This window comes from Pituophis catenifer, unplaced genomic scaffold (assembly GCF_029215685.1).
Source record: "Pituophis catenifer annectens isolate HBS135680 unplaced genomic scaffold, rPitCat1.0.hap2 SCAF_2, whole genome shotgun sequence".
Taxonomy (NCBI): Eukaryota; Metazoa; Chordata; class Lepidosauria; order Squamata; family Colubridae; genus Pituophis; species Pituophis catenifer.
The window spans coordinates 189,877,093-189,891,990 of record NW_027256882.1 but is presented as its reverse complement, the minus strand read 5'-3'; the positions used below and the strand labels follow the sequence as shown (position 1 = coordinate 189,891,990).

General features: G+C 39.2%; 1 protein-coding gene across 1 annotated transcript in view; it reads right to left on the bottom strand.

The window, feature by feature from the left end:
- Positions 1–14,479, bottom strand: part of STXBP5L (syntaxin binding protein 5L) — a 76,199-nt gene extending 61,720 nt beyond the window's left edge. Inside the window, exons 1-4 of the mRNA XM_070935310.1 lie at positions 14,297–14,479; positions 9,449–9,546; positions 8,007–8,088; positions 5,535–5,635 (exon numbers count right to left, since the gene is read on the bottom strand). Of these exons, the coding sequence (XP_070791411.1) occupies positions 5,535–5,635; positions 8,007–8,088; positions 9,449–9,546; positions 14,297–14,479 (464 nt within the window). The remainder of the gene's footprint in view (positions 1–5,534; positions 5,636–8,006; positions 8,089–9,448; positions 9,547–14,296) is intronic.
- Between the last annotated feature and the right edge of the window lie 419 nt (positions 14,480–14,898).

Genomic DNA, 14,898 nt, shown 5'->3' with positions numbered 1-14,898 from the left:
CTAAAGAGAAAGCAACAAAATGCACAATAACCAGCTCTAAAGTCAGAGCTAAAGAAGCTTCTTGGATGAGATGCAAAATGTCTTCAAGGAAAAAACAAAGACCAGTTTCCTTTGGAAAAAAAGTATTTTTGGGACAACCATGACATAGATGACTGAGAAGCTCCATAGACAACCATCTTTAAAACGAAATTTCATTTCTTGCATTTCCCCCCCCCCCTAAGCTTTTCCTCAGGAATGTCTTTTGTAGAGTGGGTATAACACTTGCTTGACATGCAGCATAGGTCTTGTCATGCCCCCGTCAGAGCCTGAATCTGCGGGGAAGATGAGCTGGAACCTGAGCCAATAGAGATTGAGGGGGCAGCTTCATTGTCTTCGGAAGAAAATGGAATGGCCAGGGACTTTCAGAATTAGGACAGCTTGTAGGCAGGGAGGAACAGGGGCAGGATGACATGAGAGACAGAGCTCAGGTGAGGAGCAAGGACCACCGACTCCTGATCCAAGAGCTTGGAGAGTGGAGACAAGGCGTGAACAGCGCAGACTGAGCAGACTGCTCGAGAGAAGAGTGCCCCGCCCATCTTCACAAAGCACACCTGGGGAATGAGACTTAAGGAGACGCTGTGGGGAGGGGCATTTGTCAGGAACAAATGCTGAGTTCCTGAAGTGTTGAGTGCCGACGTTTGAACTTTCCAAGAGTCCTTGCATTCCTTCTGGCATTCTGGACTAATTAACTGGATCTTTTGCTTCTTGAACTCCTTGATTTGCCCTGTTGGATTTATTGCTGTGCAGCCCTGGTGTACACAGCACTAGGCTAGACTAATTGAAGCCAAAGGCTGCTTTAGGTGTGTTTGGGAATTTGTTATCACTCTACTCTGGGATTTGCCAGAAACGTGGGAGTGTTTGGGGAAATTTGGAGCGGTTTGAACTGCCAGCTGTTTTGTGTTATCTCTGTGCCGTGTCCCAGGTCATCACAGGTCCAGTTTGAAATCTAGAAAAAAAATCTATTTTTCTTTCTTTCCTTGAGTTATCTATCTTTTGTAGGACTTTTTTTTCCTTTTATATGTCTACTAATGCACTGTTTCATCATTTTCATAATCATTTAAAATAGAAGAGTTTCATGCCAATCGCTCAATCTTAATTCTAACTTTAATCTTCTAGAATATGGATATAGTTGGTATAGTTCTTTTTCCCCAAACTCAGATTTTAAAAAAAACCTAGAATGATGATGGAATTATTTTTTGGGTGCTGAGTAAAAATTATTATTTCCTAGTCATAGATAAATTAAACAAAAAAATTAAATGTTAAAATTATTTTAAAGTAGACCTAACAGGTATGAAAATTGAACTCAGAGAATATTAAAGCCTTTGCCTAGTATTAAAGTAAAATAAATGAGACATCCATTAAGGCTTGATCAGCCACTCTCCACAGCATGGCATGAATGGGCACCTGGAGCAGGTTCACAGGGATGATCTCAAGGTCTAAAGAAGAACCTATACAAGAGCTGTTTTTTTCCTGACACATGATGCTGAACGTGGAAGAACTTTGTAGGTTAATTCTGCATTTTGTATTGGGCCCAAACATTAACTGGGAATCAGGGGATGATTCAATAGGTCAAGCGGTCAAACTCACCTCCAGGTAAAATATCTTGCAGTAACCAAAACAAAATGTTATCAGGGCAACTGAAACAAGACACTCCTTTTCCAAGAAGTGCAACTGGTGATGCACAGCTTAGTTGAGAAAGGGTGCTTTATCCTATAGAGAGTGCTTGTCCTTTTAATGGAAATAATTAATTTAAAAGTACTATATAAATCTGTTAATCCAGAACAGGTTGAACATAATTCATCTAGATAAATAGACCATAGACTAATATGATCTTTGTTTCTAGACTGAATTTCAGCTTCTTGCCTTTCATCCACTCTATCACTGTAGCCAGGAATGGTGAGTAAGCAATTTCAGTGGCTCATCTAAATTAGATTAAAAAAAGAGGCAGAGTCTTTTGTAAATTAATGATGTGGCAATATATATCCTCAATTGACCTCACTTGGCAACTTCTTATAACTAAATACATGGGAGAAAGAAAGGGTAAGAGAGCATTCTATAAGGCCTTGAACAGAAATTCTCAAAACTATCTTTTTTAGATGGTAATTCAAGAATGATCTGAATACAGCAAAGCTTACCTGCCCAAAGATAGTATTTCCAGAAATTTATCATGGTACTGTAGATGGTATCAAGACTGGAACTGCTCTTTCTCATAAGAAAGAAATTATAACTTCTCAAATCCAGACAAGAGTCCAAAACACATACCGTGTTTCCCCAAAATTAAGACCTCTCTGGATAATAAACCCAATCGGGCTTTTCAGTGCATGCATTAAAATAAGCCCCACACCAAAAAAAAGCCCCACACCAACTACTTACATGCATGTGCAGCCAGTCCTGCCATTTCCTCTGGTTGCTTGCCACACAAACAACACAAGGTGAGGAGGCGAAGCTGAGGGAGGAAAGGGGGGGGGACATGCCCTCCCCTCCCTGTTCTTCGTGCCAGCCGAGCAGCTGACTGCCGCTGCCCTGACGTGTCCCATCTCACTTCTCCCCCGCCCCACCTGTCAGAAATGAGTCTTTGTGAGACTCATCGCGCCAGTGCCACTGCCTTGTGGAGCAGGACTCTGCAAGGCTTGTTGTGCCATTGCATGCACAAACTGCAGCACTGCTGCAAGCTTCATCATGCTGGCACAGCTGGTGTGCTGCCGCTCGCAGCTGCACCGGTATGTTGAACCTCGCCGCAGTGCTGCCATTTGTGGGTGCAATGGCACAAGCCTTGCAGAGTCCTGCTCCACGAGGCGCCGGTGCGATGAGTCTCATAAAGACTCATTTCTGACAGGTGGGGCAGGGGAGAAGTGAGACGCGTGGAGCGAGATGTGGCTCCCCTTGCCATCTCTTCTCTCCCCCCACCTCACCGGGCATGGCAGGGCTTCTTCTCCTTGCTTAGCCACCCACCCCCAATAGGGATGCAATTTGGGGGTGGCAAGTGGGGCGGGCGAGAAGCGGGATGCAGGTCTTACCTTTAAAGCTCCATCACATTCCTCGCCATTATGTCCAGGGAAAGATGTAAAAAAAAAACCTTCTCGCAAGTTCAATAAAGTTTTTTGCATCCCTAAAGGGGGAGGGTGGCTAAGTAAGGGGCAGGAGCCCTGCCATGCCCAGCAAGGGAGGGGGAGAGAAGAGACAGCAAGGGGAGCCATGTTTCGCTCCACGCATCTCGTTTCTCCCCTGCCTCCCCTGCCACCCCTCTTGATAAAGAGATGATGGGGAAGGGAAGCAGCCAGGCTGCTGTTGCCATTGGGGTGGGATGGGACGGGACATGCTGGGCCACAAGATGCACATCTTACTTTTCCAGCTCCGTGGCGTTCCTCGCCGTTTTGTCCAGGGAAACACACTGTAAAAGAAAACTTCTCGCGAGTTCAAGAAGTTTGATTGAATTCGCAAGAAGGGGTTTTTTTACAACGTGTTTCCCTGGACACAACGGCGAGGAACATCACAGAACTTGAAAGGTAAGATGCATGTCCAGCTTCTCGCCCACCCCACCTGCCACCCCCAAATTGCATCCATAAAGGGGGCAGGTGGCTAAGCAAGGGGAAGGAGCCTTGCTTGGGGGGGGGTGAGGAGGGGAGAAGAGACGGCAAGGGGAACCATGTCTTGCCTCACGCATCTTGCTTCTCTCCCACCCCACCTGTCAGAAATGAGTCTTTGTGAGACTCATTGCGCTGCTGATGCCACCTTGCGAAACAAGACTCTGCAAGGCTTGTGCCGTTGCACGCATGAATGGCAGCACTGCCACGAGGTTTGACATACCGGCACAGCCGCAAGTGGCAGGACACCAGCTGTGCCAATATGATGAAGTTTGTGGCGGTGCTGCAGTTCATGCAATGGCACAACAAGCCTTGCAGAGTCCTGCTCCACGAGGCAGCGGCGGCGGCAGGACACTTCAGGGCAGCGGCGGCCAGCAGCTCAGCCAGTGCAAAGAACAGGGAGGGGAGGAGGCAGCAATGACGGGACACCCAGTCCCATGCTCGCCACCTCCTCCACCCCCAAAATAATAAGACACCCTCCCCCCGATAATAACGCCAAGGCCTTATTTTGAGGTTCAAAATAAGGTTATTTTCGGGGAAACACGGTGTGCTTGGCTAAATTTCCCAAGAACCTTGTCCACATTTGTGAACTTGAGCTTACTCTACAAATCACTTTTACATGAGTCTAACCTCGAAAACTGTAGAAACTACTGTTGTGGAATGCATCTGCCTGCCTAAAAGAAGGAAAATAATGAATGAAGGCGAATATATGTGTCCTAGGATAATGTTGCAGGGTGCAATTTGGGTTGGTCACTGGGACCAGAAGTTTTGACTTCTGAGCTTTTGGATTCATGCTGGAGCCCAGCATGAAATAACTCCCCATTTTGGGGGAGTTGCTGGGTTGCTGGGTTGCAGCATTGGTTGCTGGGTCCAAGTCAAGGCTGTGATATCTTGGGACCATGTTACCTTTGGAATGATTTGATGCAAGTGGAATCTGCCATCTACAGACCATATAGATCAGAATTGATCTATATGGCCTCACCTCCTTGTGTATGTGCACGTGCGCATACTTACGTTTACTATTTATTATATATTTTATTCTTTGTTCAATTCATATAGATGCCCATCTCATATGTGTAACTCTAAGTAGTTCACAACAATTAAAAACAACATCAAGCATGGTAAACAAATTCAACTAAAAACAACAAACATATAAACCCATACTAAAGCCATTACTACAAACTATATTTAAAAATAAAAAGCACAGTCACCAGTTTCTTTCCTGAGTTTATGTAAAAAATTCTGAAGGCAAAGTTACAGTCCCCACTCCTGCAGACATTGCCCTACTGCTTATCAAATAATCAAGACAGGCAGGCTTGCCCAAGGAAAATTAAATTATTAAATAAATAATTAAATAATTAGATTAGTATTTATGAACTACATTTTAAAATGTTGCTTTATATGCCACTGAATCTGAGCTGGGATGAAAACTATTATTTGTGGGCTGCATCTTCTACTGTCAAATCACAACTACATTAACATTCAAAGCTGCACTAACCTTTCAGCAACATTAAAATTATTTCTACAATATAGAGCAGAAATTTGATTCAGAATAAATTAGGATGTCCTTCTGAAGGCTACACTTATTTATGCTATTTCTATAATACTATACTTAAATCTGTCAAGGATGGCTTCAGACAAAGAATGTGAAAAGTGGAAACTGGCTCATTCCATGCAAAATGCTTGGACAGAATAGTGCCTATACTATTTGAAGAATAGTACTATTTGAAGATTTTAAAAAATTGTGAATTAGGTCAGAGGCGAGGGTGCTTGGACTCATGGGCCCCTTTATCCCCTGGTTCATCTGGCCCATATGTTGCTTAAGCTTACCTGCATAAATATAATGAATAAGGTTTCAGTATCCCAAAAGTCAAATCAGATAAGTAGATTCAAAAACCTTTGGAGCCTTACCGTTCTCGGTTAAATTTCAGGGAATGAAGAATTGCTGGCCGTTTCTGTCTTAGATTCCACAAATGAAGCATGTCATCTGAACTTGCACTAATCAAAGCACCCTAATGAGAAAAGAACATACTTTGTTTTATTATAATTATGCAGACTTTCCTGGGAAAATGGCAATTTTAAAAAGGTAGTTTGGAACATATGTTGCTGTTCTATATCTGCACTTTGCACCAGCTGTAGCTCCCAAATGGTCTTCAAGGGTAGTCCCATGTAGAGTGCATTACAATAGTCCAGTTGTGAGATGACTACGGATTGAATGATTGAGCACAGGGAATCCTGGCTTAGGAAAGGCTGCAACTGGTGTAGAACACGAAGATGTGCAAAGGCTCTCCTAGCCACAACTGCCACCTGTTCCTCAAACAGGAGTCATGGGTCCAGGAGAACCCCCAAGTTGAGGACTGAGTCTTTCTGGGGCAGTGCCACCCCATCCAGAGTCAAAGATGACAAAGTCCCAGATCCTGGATCCCCACGTACTCAAACCCATTTTGATCATGTGACATGGGGATGTTGCAATGGTCATAAGTGTGAAAAACAGTCAGAAGTAACTTTTTTTAGTGCTGTTGTAACTTCGAACAGTCACTAAACAGAGTGTTGTAAGTCAAGAAGTATTTGTATTACTTTATAAGTAAGGTGGCAAACATACCTCATATTCCTTCCTCTTTGTATTTTTCCCACAACAACCCTGTGAGGATGGGAAGTCTGAGAAAGAGTGATTGGCCAAAAGTCATCCAGTCAGCTTTCATGCTTAAACTGTCAATTTGAAACCTGCAGACCAACCAACCAAATGCTCATCAAAGAATCACTTTGATTCATTTTGGGGTCTCCAAATGGCTCACTTTGTCTGTATCCTCTTATTTAATTTTCACCATCCATTCACCTAATGAGAGTATTTCCTCTAGATCACATTTTCCCCCACAATTTTCTCCAAAACCAATATGTAATTTTTTAATTATCATAGTTCCTTGGAGTATAGCATGTAACTATTAACAGCCTAAAAATTTCTCCTTTCATATACAACCAGAATAATCCAGATGGGATTGATTCATACTTTTGGATATACATTTTAGTCCCTTAGTTCATTGTAACTATCCTTCACTTTTTGCATATTTATTTATTTATTTATTAGTCCAATTTATATGCCGCCCTTCTCTGTAGACTCAGGGCAGCTTACAATGCATTATAGCAATAGCCTGCATACTTTTATGTATATACCTGCTTATTAGGGCTTTCGGGGCCCCCTAAGTGGTGTTGTTCTATACAAAGCTGGCTTATTGCCCCCACAATTTACCCCGGGTCCTCAATTTACCTACCTCGAAAGGATGGAAGGCTGAGTCAACCTTGAGCCTGGTGAGATTCGAACTCGCACTAATTGCAGGCAGCTGGCAGCTAAATGCTAGCACTTAACAGCACTTAGTCCGTTGCACCACCGAGGCTCTATATTCACCATATTCAACTCTACTTAACACGGCTCGGTAACTGCCCACTGCCCAGAGCCATTCTCTGAGATAGGCATATAAGAAGCATGAATTATAAATAAATAACATCAAATCACCTTCAATATACGCTTCCTCTGTCATAGGTAGAAATCTTATTATTTATTTCCCCATTTTGTTAATTAATTCATTCTCTTTAAATTTTCTCCTCTTATATTCCAAGTTACATTCTTTGTAAGTCATGATGATCATAGATTGGCTCATATGCTGTGCTCTGCTGCCCACCACAGTTTTGGTCAATCAAAGCTTTGAATGGTTTTAATCAGACTGAGAAGGAATAGACTAATACCTCATAATATTCATTGACATGCAGCATTCCCTGCTAAAAAAAACCCCCAAGGATAATACTGATACAGTTGCAGCACATTTTAAGCAGAATGCCACAAGCTCATCTGAAGCCCAGTATTTCTCCCACTAATCTAGTGTCTCTAATTTAGATTCTAGATTGAAAGCCTAAATATTATTATCTGTATCCCACCATCTAGGAGGTATATGTGGTACACATTTAGGATATATTTATTGTGCATTTATTTTGAATTTAAATATTTATTATATTTATAATTAATTTTTTGTTTATTATTTATGGAATTTATTTGCAGCCCGTCTTATATCCAATGACTTTGGGTGACTTACAGCAAAAAAAGAAAAAAGAAAAAATTACAATGGAATTGTAGAATTTATATGGAAATAAAAGATCTGTAGTATACTTGCCCATTATGAGCTATTCAAATTTTTATCCTAAATTTTGATAGCATTAGCTATCATTTATAAACAGTAAAAAGCCAAAGAAACAGACTTGTGTGAATAATAGGCAATCTAGATCAAGATTTCGTTTTCATTAATATCTTTCTTACTTCAAAGACTTACTTTCTGAGACCACAGTGACTAAAACTGTGTCACTGTAGCACAATTCTTATTAATGAAGCCTTACCTCGTTAATTAAAAATTGAAGCTGCAGAACAGCAGCACCACTTTCATGCTGACAATAGCAATCAACACCTGGCCTGCCCAATCTGTTAAGTACCATAGTCAAGGATCAGATTGCTTAGGTTGATTGCTGAAATAAGAGAAATTAAAGCAGAATTAATCTTTGCTTTTACTAATTAAAAGCAGACTGTGAAAAGGTTTAGAGATTTCTAGAGTTTATTTTCATCCTAGATTATGAGTCCTAAGGATTCATACAGATAAATTTATTCACCCTACCCCAATATTAGTAATATTATTCCATTGAACAAGTATGTTGTGCTTTTGGGACAACCATGACCTGGATGACTAAAAATCTCTATACACTTTTAGCTATATAATTTGGGATGAACACCCTTTGAATGGTGTGGGAGTAAGAATAGATTTCCAGAGGAAAAAATGCAGACTACAGGAACCAGGAGCACTCTCAGGTGACCCTGAGGACACAGATAAACCTCCAAGTGCTTCAAGGACCCTCTAAAAGGATGGAAATTATCAGCTGTCTGCAAGGAATATAAATCTTTCCATTCCCCACTATCTTGTCAGAGCTGAAGAAGCTTCTTGGATGAGAAGCGAGATGTCTTCAAAAAATAAAATACCAAACAAGAAAGTCCAGTTGCCTCCCGAAAAGCACCTTTGGGACATTGAACAAGTAATATCCTATAGCTCTTAGAGCTACTGAGCATCCTTGATTCTTATTAAGGTGACTTTTCTGGAATACATTTCTGCCCAGTGTTGGTATTTTTAAGTGTTTTGTATATCTCAGATGTTGACAATTACGGTGATTCAGAAGTTAGCCAAAAGGACTGGAACCCAGACTGAAGTCCAATTTCAGCTGGCACTTTCTAACTTGAATGAGAATAGTCTTTGGGAAGAATTATGGATGAAGATGTTCTCTATATAATTGAAATAAAAATCTAAATCAAATAATCAAATGTCTGGATATTGATAGCATCACTCTGTTCCAAAGCAGAAAATCTGGCAAATACTAAAATGGATACAATTGTTTATGTGGATTATGTGGAGTATAAAGCATGATAAAATAATCTCCCACTACTCATTCAAAATGCTTATTTCTTCCCAATGATATGATATGTAATCATGATCTTTTCCAGATGCCATCTGTAGTTCTTGAATGCAGACTTCATCCTTCAGAGATTCCACAGTGGCTGAGACAAAACAAGTTCCAAAAGAAGATCAAGTCCATAATTATGAAACGAAGTGAGATCCCAGAATCAGCACTTGCACATAGAACCAGAAGCAAATTTTGGTTTATACTGTCACAAAAAACAATAGCAAGCATCGTTTTAAAATTATTTTGTATTTATCTGAATAAAGATGAAATGAAACAAACTGATAAAAATGTAAAACGTAGTTGAAACTATCATACTGCACAACAGCAAAGGATACATTCGTATTGCACCTGTTCTTGTCCCAACAGCCAGAATCTTTTGAACTGGGTCAAAAGCTAAGACAGTGGGCAGATATGGAAATCCATGACGAACTGTCTGCAATAGAAAATATAAATCTTAGTTGGGAAGAATAATTGTACTTCCTAGATATGTTTTCTATACTTCCTTAATTTCCTTAATTTAATTCCTAAAGCAAATAAAATGCTGAGGGGCCACTCAATGATAAAAAATCAATTAACTAATCATATAGGTTTTAATGCATTGACCAGATAAATTGTATGCATGCACATACATATTGCAAACTTCGACATAAGACTAAATTTAAATTTTAGTTTGAAGCATGATGTCATTTCTTTTAAAATTCCACTCATTTTGCCCTGGTGGAGCATCTCATCTTATTTTAGTAAGTCCCACTCTTGCTCAATAGTCCAAAAACCATATATTCAGGCCTAATGTTGCTCCTCAGAGAGTACAATAATCATAGTTCTTTATATCCCAAGATTATTCAATCAGTTCCATTTAGGTAGTCCAGGAAGCTTTCCAAATATCTCCTTAAGCCCACTCTATAAGTTTAGTCGTATATCTTAATATTCAAGAGTCGCTTTACTTAGACATCTTTCTTGTTCTTGCAGTTGAACCTCCAGTAATCATAAAGTAGATAAATATAGAACAGTAGGTATCACCACAGTCCTCCAAATAAATGTTGTTTATCAGAAATTTCCCCAGGCTTGTAGGAGTATGGTATATTTTCCATTCATCAGTAGGTGGCACCCTCAGGGGCCTCAAATTTCAGCGTTGTCTCAAATCTGACAAGTATTTAATCCAATTTTAATTTGATTTATGGAAGCAAAGTCAGTTATTTAAGTAGATAGTTCCAGCATTTTAAAATGCCTTTCCAAAATGGCGCCTACCCTGTTTAAAAGTCCAATTTTCTATGTTTTAAAGGTTTTTTACTTTTCTCTCCTTCATTCCTTTCTTTCGGGTCTGGGATTTTTCTCTAAGTAGTTGTTTGCTGCTTTAGCAGATAGTCTCTTTTCCTGGATTTTTTTTCCTTTTAGGGTTAGGTTCTAGGTAAAAAAGAAATCATCTCACCCAGTTCCAATCACTGTTCATCAACACTGCTCCTACACTTTCTTCATTGCCTCGGCTGTCCCAGCTTCATGGCAGCCATGATGGCTGCCTCTACTCCTCATCGTGGATGAGAGGGAAGGAAGCCCTGGGTCAAACGGGAGAGTTGCAACTCTCCGTGACCTGCAGGGCACCTCTTTTCTTCGCCACCCTTACAGGGTGGCTTTAGCTCCTTTTGGAACCTTCCAACAGGGAGAACTCAGCGCAGGAGCACAGAGAGACACTCCTCACGTCCAATCTTGCCACAATGTCAGCCAGAAGTCAATAATTACCGAATTTCTGAAGTTCATTGTACTATACTTGCTCACCAATTAATTATGAAAAAGGAAACAAAAGAAAAGAAAAAGAAAAGGCTCTGCTCTTAGTTACTCATGCCCTCATTATTTCCAGAGTAGATTACTGTAATGCACTCTAGACAGAGCTGCCCTTGAAGAGCATCCACAAATTTCAGCTGGTGCAAAATGCAATGACGTGGATAGAGTTATATGTGCACACGTTACACTTCTGCTGTGAAAGCTGTATTGGTTGCCAGTTAGTTTGCAGGTCCGATTGAAGATGCTGTTTTTGACCTTTAAAGCCCTTCATGGCATGGGACCAGGATATCTGAGGACCTGATTACATCTGCTCATTCCATTAGGTCTTGTGGAAGAGGTATGCTTTGGGTTCCACATGCAAATAATTTCATCTGCTTTTAACACCAATTTTCTTCACTATCTTGTAGTTAATAATATTGTTGATGTCTTTTAATTGTAGTTGTAGTTGAATTATTTTTATTGTAAGCCACTTAAGATCACTTTACTATATGTGTGATTAAATAAAATAAATAAATCCAATATTTCAGTCAGACTACAAGATTTGCTTCAAATGAACAGATATCTCTGCAGAAATTGCAGAGTTTAAAATATGACAGCAGGTATCCAGAAGATTTTAACAACAAAATTATTACTTCATGACAGATTTATGAATGGAAGCTAAAATTAAATACTCAATATCATAACTTGTACAGAGACATAAAGAAGATCAGATTTGCTTGGCACATACAGAATCAGAATCTGAGAGCAAATTCCCGGTGATGTGTATTTATTATTTCTACAGAAGAGAAATATTTTTGAAGTTAGGTAATTTCTCGGTCTTAGATTTTAGATTCCCAACATTAATCAAAGGCTACTATGCAGGTGGATGATAAATACACCCTTCTTTCCCTATCCTTCCTTCTCCACATACTGTACTTCTGTTTCTCTTTTAACAAAGAAACCACCAGAGGGGTAATCTGAGCAAATACATGGCAAAGAGCCATCTCCCATTTACAGAAATGTGGACTGTGAGTCAAGAAGGGCCATGGCTGGGTAGGGTACATACTATGTAGCCTTTCCTCCAATGCATTTTTAAATCTTGCATGTGCAAACCTGAGCAAACCAGCCATCCAGACTTCTGAGCCATATCAACAGAACAGCCTTGTGGCCTCTGATGAAAAAGCAAATTTATCATAGAACAATAAGATTCTTTGTGGCATTTGCTGAAAACATCTAACAAATCAATCCCTCCTGAAACCGTTTTCTTTAAAAGACTTCCTCCCCCTTCCACTCCTTGATTCAATTGCCATATTCTGTAAGCTCATATTTTTGAGATTTTAAAAATAATTTTTATGTATAAGCATTTCCTTTTTCTGTAGACATTTTATAATAAAATATGGAATTATTCTATGAAGTTCTTCATATTTTTCTATATCAGAAAATGTAAAATTAGTTTGCAATAAGTAAATAACTTCTCAATTTAGTTTGTTTTTTAAAAAAATACACACATCATTTCTAATTAACAGGAATAGGGAAAAATTGGCATAAGAAGCCATAGGAATCGGATAAAGTATTTTAAAGTACAAATGTTAAGGAAATCAATTCCACAGGTAGGCTGAAACTACTTTTATTGACTATAATGCCAGACTCTTGCAAGTCTGACTGTGCATATTTCATCCTCTTCCTTATAGTTCAGTGAATTAGAGAGCTGTCTACTTGAGCTGCATCCAAAAGTAATGTTTGAGCCCCTTTTTCCAAGATAATGATTCCTACATGTCTGTCAAGGTCCTTCTCGTTATGCTTTATTACCAGATATGAATTCTATCTTCAGCTCAGATGTTAGAGAATAGGAAAGGATAGCGTGATTTCTGGCAAAGATTCCTTGGGATTTTCCCCCTAACTTTCTCAGGTGGGTGATTGAAGATAATATACTGCCTTTTTTCTTTCATCGTCTATCAGAACCTTAAGTGCCAGATGAGGCATTTGATATTGTAACTGATGACAGGCTGTGTGCGATACCCTTAGAGATCCCTCAAATCAAACTGGTTTTCTTTTTTTTTTAATGTTAGTGTTTGGGGGATTTTTAGTTTTTTTTCCAAAGCATGCCCATTAAAAACCTCAATCCTCCATACAGAATGACAATGATTTCACACATATGCCCCCATTTTTGAAAGAGATTTAAAGGAACAAAGCAACACTTGTAAGCCTTTATAAGACTTTACGCTCAATGCTCTAAAAAGTGTGTGTGTGTGTGGGGGGGAAATAGCCAATCTACTATAGCAAAAAGAGAAAGTGCGGTTTTGGGTAGTTCTGTTGATGTACAATGGGAAAGAGAGGGCACATTATGAGCAATGGAAACTAAGGAAGATTTCCTTTAAGATTTCAGCGGGAAATAAAACCTGCAGGAGCATTCTTATGTCAAGATACTTGTTATAATGTGGCACAATAGTTCTACCCTTTCTATTTGTTATTTTGGACTGTTCTTTTTAACTGATGTATAAAATATTTCATTTATGTTGTTAGTTACAACTGTTTATTTATATATTCTCACAAGTTCTATTCAGTGTTGCTAAACTGGACATTGGAAACTGCTAATTCTGCTTCGAACATTTTGCATGGTCCCTTATGAGCAATTTCTGCATTCAGCATGAAGCTCTGTAGGAAGGAAGGCTTTGCAGAGGATTGTATATGTAGACAAAATTCATGATCCTGTGAATTTTAATTATATCATCTTAATCCCAAAGTGAGAATGCCTATTCCCTTCTAGTTCTCATACAACTCTCTATCAGTTCTAGACTCTTATCTGATCCGGAAATTTTAGCTATACAAGTAGACAAGTATTCTTTCATTCCTTCCTAGACAAATATTGGTTTATTGGAAGACATTATTACACCATTTCTAATTGAATCCTTCAGAGACAGTCACAAATACATGGCCTGTGAGGGTCTTGTATGAGTCAGCTTCCTCACAAGCAAAAACAATGCAATGGGCCATGAGTTTGTTAATTCCACTTAGACAACATAAACCCTTCCATTGCCTCCTGAAATCCAACTGTATCCAATACCCTTTTCGGGTCTATCCTAAAAGAGGGATTTCCGTAGAACGTAGCCAGAAATCCAACTAAGCATATAATAGCCCACCTAGGGCAACTGAAGGACTGGAGGCATCCCCACCTGTGAAACTTCAATCAATATGCAAAATCAAATTGAGCATATTGTATCATGTCTCAGGCTTGTTACCAACTAGAATAAACCCATAATTGTTTTTATTGTGATTTTATTATACAAAATATAAAACTGGGCGTAGGGGTGAGAAAAATAAAATGCAGCCAATATTTAAGATAATATAAATTGGTAAGTTACAACTGATTTATAGCTTTCCACTTTTTTGAATGTTGATTCTTACAGAAAGCATTCAGCTCTTACCTTGCTTAACCGAAAGTAGTCTGCAGTCAGCCTTTCCTGAATTTCATCCCTGGGTGTCCCTGCAGCCTCTCCAGAGTTCCCAGAGTTTCTTCCAGGCCCACTACCACTGCTACTATTACTGCAGTTTCCACTAGGGGATGAAGTTAAACCATCTAAAACTTTGTGAAAACTAAATTTCTTCATTTTGTAGAAAAAGTCTCAAGATTAATTTCACTTATGAGAACTCCTTGGGTTTGATAATTTCACATTCAGCAAAGACTGTTTCCTCTCACAAAGAATCTCTCAAATGTTCCAATGATATAGCAGTATGGCATTTTCTGCTAACTCAAATGAAATACATAACATTTTAATTTTGTTTTAAAAAGAAGGCATGTTAAGAAGGGATATTCTAAAATGACATTAGGGAAAGAAAAAACTGAATTAATTAAAAGGGATTAATTATGGCTCCTTCTTAAAAAATTAAGATTTCTAAAACTAGTAATCCAGATTTAAGTAGAACACACTTTCTTGCTGGAAATATATATTTATTTTTAAGTAATTGAGTTCTGCAAGCCAACGTCTTTGGTCAATTACTTTATTATAATCTTAAATATGATTCTTCT